Source organism: Littorina saxatilis, linkage group LG16 (genome assembly GCF_037325665.1).
Source record: "Littorina saxatilis isolate snail1 linkage group LG16, US_GU_Lsax_2.0, whole genome shotgun sequence".
NCBI lineage: Eukaryota > Metazoa > Mollusca > Gastropoda > Littorinimorpha > Littorinidae > Littorina > Littorina saxatilis.
In genome coordinates this window covers 44,777,606-44,784,962 of record NC_090260.1, presented here as the reverse complement: position 1 = coordinate 44,784,962, position 7,357 = coordinate 44,777,606, and the positions used below count along the sequence as shown (strand labels likewise).

The window sequence follows — 7,357 nt, the reverse complement described above, 5'->3', positions numbered from 1 at the left end:
CCTGGGAGATCGGAAAAATCTCCACACTTAACCCACCAGGCGGCCGCGGCCGGGATTCGAACCCTCGACCTTCCGTTTTGGAGGCCGACGTCTTACCACCACGCCACAGCGCCCGTCTTCTTTCACTAACGTTCTGCTAAAGATCAGACATGGGATTCAGAAAAAGTGATAATTAAGGAAAAAAAAGGTGGGGGTCTGGGGGCCTTCTGCGGCCCCCAGTAGGGTCCAGGGGCAACGCCCCTGGTCGGGGTCTGGGGGAGAAGCCCCCAGAAGCTGAAGGTTTTTAGTGTTTTAGACACAAAAAAATGGCCCTGAAATGCATATTTCAGCTTAATCATAGCCCCCCCCCCCCCCCCCCCCCCTTCTCTTCCTTCCCATGTTTCTCAAATTAATTTTACGCTAAGACTCAATATAAGGAGGAGAGAGAGAGAGAGAGAGAGAGAGAGACAGAGAGAGAGACAGAGGGAGAGAGAGACGGAGAGAGAGAGAGAGAGAGAGAGAGAGAGAGAGAGAGAGAGAGAGAGACAGGCGGGGATGGGGGGTGGGGGGGGTGGCGTGTGACGGTGTGGTTTCAATGTTCTTACCTTGTCGGTGCCAAACGACCCCAGTGACTGATTACACGACTGGGTTTTCAGGATAGTCAGGTGCTTGGTGCTTTTCAAGTGGCTTTTGAGGGCAGTCTTTCCATTGGAACCGTAGTTGATAACATTAACATCGTTGCACAAAGTGCACTGAGCTTTTCTCGGCAAGTTGATTTTAGCAAAAGCATCGCCAACTTTCAGTTTCATGTCTTGTGTCTTCTGGCCTTTCTCGTATTTCCAGCTCAATGATACATGTTCTTGCCAATCTGGCATTCACTCATTGTACCCCCCTTCCCCCTCTTTTTCCCTTCCCCCTTTTCTGTCCCCACCTTTTGTTTGTCCCGGTGTGTAGCGACTGGTTGGTTTTTGTGTACTTTTGGTTTCATGTGGCTATGTTTATGTGTGCTGTTTTGAACGCGCGTGTTCATTGTTTCGTTTTGACTGACGACTTCTGACATACTTGATGACTTGACTTGACTGAGACGGAATCAGCTTGGCCAGGCTGCCTGACGGACAGACTTACAGACAGTAGGACGATGACAAAAACTTGTTTTGTTCAGCCACTTGTTTTGATTTGTTCGACTTCGTTTTACGACATTGGTTTTTCGGCATTTGTCTTCAATCATCATTTTTCACTTTGGAATGTCGCTACGACAAATGCAAGTTGTTTGTGTGCTAGATTCAATTACCTTTTTATCTTTTGTAATTCTTTTTGCCTTTGGCTCACGTACACTCAAGGTCATGAATTTATCCAGCTTCGCGGCGAAGCATTTTTTTCGCTTTTCGTGCGCTCAAGAATCTAGTTTTTGGATCAAACCAGTTGCTTGCAGTTGTTGAAGTAAAGGCGCTTGCGATGTGTTCATAAACACATAGAAAATTAATTGTTGCACTATGTAACGGTAGTGATTTTGTCGTCACATCATGGGCCTGTATGTTGTCACTGAAAGTTTAAACTTCCGCTCCTTGACGCACCCCCCCCCCCTTTTTTCACCTCCCCTCATCTTACCCCCTCCGCCCTTGTGGGCAACTCCCTATCCACACACACGGCCACACACAGACTCTCACCCAGAGATGTACTCAGTGACTCTCCCTCCATTCTCTCGCAGACATTCCAAAGATAACGACTGTTCACGAGTCTCGTACATTCTAATGCAAGAGCGTGTATCCTCTGGCACTCCCTTGCCAGAGAGTTTGGCGCCAAAACCTCCACTACAACACCCTTCCCCCTCCCTCCTTACTTCTAGGCCCCGCCCACATCCGCTATCTCCATTCCTTCCCCCTTCCTCACGATTCTTGCCGTGACCCTCAGGGAGAGAGGAACTCAATCCATCCTCCATCTTCCAAGTTCCATAGTTTTTTCAAAATGTTGTAACTGTAAATGTAAGTACTCTGAAGTGCTATTTTTTAGAAGTGATGTGCCACACAGTGTGATTCATGTTACCAGGGAGCCAAAGGTATTTTTTGCTTTTTTGTTTGTAAATGTTTTCATGTTTATGTTGAGAGACTTGGTTCAGATTATGTCAAAGCTGAAGTTTTTCTGGAAAATTTACTTTGAAGAAACCAGTATTCTTTTGGTTTGTAAATGCATTATTTGACTAGTTTCACTTTGAGTTTTCACACTTCAATTCATTGAATTTCCACAGCATTTGAAGGAAGAATTTCAGTGTCAAAAAGGAATGTTTATCTTCTAGTCTTTTGTGTGGAAACCATTTTCAAATTGGTAATTTCTGCTTAGTTGAAGAATATAAATAGCATTTTGCAGGAATTGGTAACACAGGATAACATTTGTTCTGCATTGGCAGTCTGAGTCACTTCTCTCAACTTGTTTGTCATTATCTGAGAACCAAAGTTTGTGCATTCATTGTGTGTTCTGATACTTTTGTATATTGTGTTATTGGAGGTTCTGTTCTGTTGACTAATGCAGACAGTGGCAAGGTGCAAAGTGTAATTTTATGAACAATCTTCCCATATATTTTCTCTGAATTTGATGACGTACATTTTCCACGTAAAGTCAAGAACTATGTTTCTTCATTGGTAAAGCCCACTGTATTTTCAAGATAACGTTAAACTGGTTATTAGTACTGCTTGATTCCACCAAGAATGATAAGAAATGTAAAGTAAAGGATAAAGCTTTGGTTTTATGAAGTAGAAACCCATGATAAATATCTTTTCATTGTGGACTCAAGCACTCAATTTTAAGTGTATTCAACTGAAATTAAGTTTGTAGTTAAGACCCCTTATTTGGTTCATTTTTCAGTTAATACCGGATCATCTTCTGTCAAAGTCAAACCTGCCCCAAGTAACCATTGAACATGAATGTCTCATTCAATGAAAGGAATGTCAAATGAGAAATGTTCTACATGATGAAGAAGAAATAACCCTAAATGACACATTGTTGAGCATGATGACGTCTACGAATGTATAATCTACAGTCATGCTCAATAAATATTCACCAATTTTACGCAGATGTGTTCCGTGTTTATTGACTTAAACTACCCCAACCTACGGGTGTTGACAATCATCGTTTCTTCACACACACAAGGTCGCCTTCGCTCTCAAAAGCTAGTACAATACAACTTCATCGAGCCAGTCGAATCTCCAGAGATTTTTCTTGTACTTCTGCTGGTCAATTTCCCGGGATAGAACGGTTTCGTCTCGCTTTAGCTTCCTCATCATTTTGGCAAGTGGCTCAAAGCGATGTAAAAATGGCGCCGAATCATTCTCATACGGTATGCTTATACTGAATCCCCGATAGCTACGTTGAAACGGTGACTGTAGGAGACAAAGACACAGAGCGCGTTCCCATACGGATCGACCAGCAACAGTCTGACCGTTTTAGAAACCAACCGTTCAAGAATAGTATGGAATGGAGCGTCGCGATCAGCGGACCGGCCGAAAAACTTGGGTCTTTACCTACATATACCCCAACATTTTCTCAGCGGATTTGCACGAATCTCAAGAATGATCCCTGGAGCCTAAAAATTTACGGAATTCCGTAATTTTACGGAAGAATCCCATGTCTGAAAGATAGGTGTTCTGATTTTTGTTCTTTTTTCCTTTGTCCTATGACTTGTCCCTTTGTCCAGTGATGTCTTTGTCTTACTTGCAGTGACCACAGATTCTGTAGCTGAACATTTCTCCAACACAACAGCCTTGACTCTTGCAGTCTCACAGGTGAAGGTGTCAGAGGATTTCAAGTCACTGTGTTCCACACTCTCAACGTGTTGTGTAGGTTCTACTGGCTCTTGTTTCACTTCCACTTGACAGTAACAGCCTACAGACAGAGGACAACATGCTGCTTGCGTTACACAGTCACGTGCAATGTCTGGTTTCCTGTCCTCTTCAACTTCCACACCACCACAAACAAAACTCTCACCATGCGCATACACACTTGTTGCAGGGATGTCTTCAGCTGCAGAACTGCTGGTCTCGGTCACAGCTGGTAATGCCTCAGTCTTGAAGTCCTGCCTCGCATTGCATGTACACTCCTCTTTGCACTTGTCGGAGACCTCCATCACTGGCCTTGCTCCACCCTCCCCCACATCGTCTTTTTCACGCTTGATATCATTGGAACATGTACCCCAATCTTGTTCTGAAAATGAAGCTGTGTCTGCAATGGTTCCAAAATCAATTGGGATTTTTGCTGCCCCTTGTTTCTGCCTAACAACTTCACTGTAAGCACTGGATGATGTTGGTATTTCAGCTGCCTCTTGTTTCAGTCTAACAACGTCGCTGTGAGCACTGGACAATGTTGGTATTTCAGCTACCTCTTGTTTCAGCCAAACAACATCCCTGTAAGCACTGGATGATGTTGGTATTTCAGGTGCCTCTTGTTTCAGCCAAACAACGTCGCTGTCAGCACTGGACGATGTTGTTATTTCAGCTGCCTCTTGTTTCAGCCAAACAATGTTGCTGTCAGCACTGGATGATGTTTTTTCAGCTGCCTCTTGTTTTAGCCAAACAACGTTGCTGTCAGCACTGGACGATGTTGGTATTTCTGATGTACGCTCCATCTGCAAGTTGACTGTTTTGTCTGTCTTGAAATCTTTACCTGCTGGTGCTGTAACAGAAAATGCAAAAATCTTTTGTAAGTCTCGTGATGAAAATGTTTACATACCTTTACTGAAGGTATGTAAGACAGCATTCCTGAAAGATAGAAATTCACAACTCGCAAAGACAGAAAGATTCTCTTCCTGAAAGAAAAGACGAGACGTTAAGGAAAGACAGAAAAAGGCACACAATTGCTCAGGAAAACAGTTCGGCTCACCATCTCAGATTTTGCCGGTCTTTGCATGGAATACGACCATCTGTCCACTTGGTCACATACCAGAAATGAACAGCGTGGGTGATCCCTGTGCATAGTGAACATTAGCTGATGAATTAAATTAAATGTTGTAAATGCAACCACTGGCTTCTCAAGAAATCATTTTATTCAGTGGAACCCCCCCCCCCCCCCCCCCTATTAAAGGCCGAGGTCCAACAGGCCGAAATACCCATGGGTCTTGGCGGAGCCTATTTTCAGTGACCAACAGGTCTCAGGTTACCTAGTCTGGTGGATGCAGTGGTCAAGGCATTCCGCTTGGTTAAACAAGCCAACAGCTGACTGCATACCTCTTCTTGCTGTGTGCCTTTCTTGTGAACCTCTGTAAATTCCCGTTGTGTGTGTGTGTGTGTGTGTGTGTGTGTGTGTGTGTGTGTGCGTGCGTGCGTGCGTGCGTGCGTGCGTGCGTGCGTGCGTGCGTGCGTGCGTGCGTGCGTGCGTGCGTGCGTGTGTGTGTGTGTGCACCTTATTGTCGCGCTATGTTAACGCTCACTGTCAGATTAAACTGGTCAGTTTATGACACTCACTGTCGTCATCTACATACTCGGTCTATAAACCCAGTACTCTCACTGTAGCTCAGTATATAGATCCCTCAATGCTGAGCGTTAACCTTCACAGCGAATATACATTAATTGAACCAATCAGAACGGAGAGATCTGACTAACTACTGCGCGACCACGTTCGACTCAAACCGAAAAGCATCTGCATGTGGCCTACATTTTTTTTTTCTAGCATTTCTACAATATTTTAGCATGTTGTATTGCGTTTGAAGCCTAGAAAAAGAAGGGAGTTATGGTGCATTTTTGAAACAAGCGAGTGAAAGAGCGTCCCTGGATAACCACAGGATTTCGTGCTTTTTACTTTCGTGATTCGCACGCTTCGAAACGTGCATCATAACTCCCTTATTTTATCATATTTGTGGCTCAAAACTTAGTATAACGTGAGAAAATACTGTGAAGATACTAAAACAACAACAGCATTACATGCACATAGGCCTACTTTAGTTTTTGGTCGGGACTGGTCGCTCTGTAATTAGTCAGAGCGGAAGTGAGCCACAGTGAGAGCTTTGAATGTACTTTCGATTCAATGACAATTGTCTGCATAATCAAGTAATCCCTTCTGCGGCCAGTTCGTTTGTATTCAGTTACGAACACGGAACTAACCGCCAAGTTGGTTCTACTACATTTAATTTTTTTTGCTTTCCTAAATTGAGGCAAACCTACTAACAACAAAAAGGACTTTAGTCTGGTAAATGGGATGTTGGTTGGTTGTCCCATAAATAAATTCTACGTTACTACGGCAAAATGGCAAGCAGTGGTCTATATTTACATATGTGCCATGAGTCAGTGTTTGGTATATGGTGGTAACACACACACACTTAAGCATAGCAAGGCGGTATAACACAAACACTCAGCAGAACCAGGCGCCATAACACACACACTCCCCTGCAGAATTCAGAATAAGGCGGTATAAAACACACATTCAACAGAACCAGGCTGTATGACACACACAATATGTAGAGAGACTAAGGCAGTATAACATAAACATTCAACAGAACAAGGCGGTATAAAACAAACACACAACAGAACAAGGCGGTGTGACACAAACACTTAACAGAACAATTAAGGCGGTATAACAAAAACACTCAACAGAACAAGGCGGTATAACACAAACACTCAACAGAACAAGGCGGTATGACACACACAATCTGTAGAGAGACTGAGGCGGTATAACATAAACATTCAACAGAACAAGGTGGTATAACACAAACACTCAACAGAACAAGGTGGTATAACACAAACACTCAACAGAACAAGGCGGTATAACACAAACACTCAACAGAACAAGGCTGTATGACACACACAATCTGTAGCAAGACTGAGGCGGTATAACATAAACATTCAACAGAACAAAGCGGTATAACACAAACCAACTCAACAGAACAAGGCGGTATGACACAAACACTCAACAGAACAAGGCGGTATAACACAAACACTCAACAGAACAAGGCAGTATGACACACACAATCTGTAGCAAGACTGAGGCAGTGTAACATAAACATTCAACAGAACAAAGCGGTATAGCACAAACCGACTCAACAGAACAAGGCGGTATGACACACACAATCTGTAGAGAGACTGAGGCGGTATAACATAAACATTCAATTGAACAAGGCGGTATGACACACACAATCTGTAGAGAGACTGAGGCGGTATAACATAAACATTCAACAGAACAAGGTGGTATAACACAAACACTCAAGAGAACAAGGTGGTATGACACACATAATCTGTAGAGAGACTGAGGCGGTATAACACAAACATTCAATTGAACAAGGCGGTATGACATACACAATCTGTAGATTAACTGAGGCAGTATAGCATTAACATTCAACAGAACAAGGCGGTATGACACACACAATCTGTAGAGAGACTGAGGCGGTATAACACAAACA

The 7,357-nt window shown here is 43.4% G+C and overlaps 1 protein-coding gene across 1 annotated transcript in view; it reads right to left on the bottom strand.

Annotated features, from left to right (window-relative positions):
- Positions 1-1,614: 1,614 nt before the first annotated feature.
- LOC138951112 (mucin-22-like) overlaps positions 1,615-7,357 on the bottom strand; it is a 30,400-nt gene continuing 24,657 nt past the window's right edge. Inside the window, exon 3 of the mRNA XM_070322764.1 lies at positions 1,615-4,641. Within this exon, the coding sequence (XP_070178865.1) occupies positions 3,557-4,641 (1,085 nt within the window). The 3' untranslated portion in view covers positions 1,615-3,556. The remainder of the gene's footprint in view (positions 4,642-7,357) is intronic.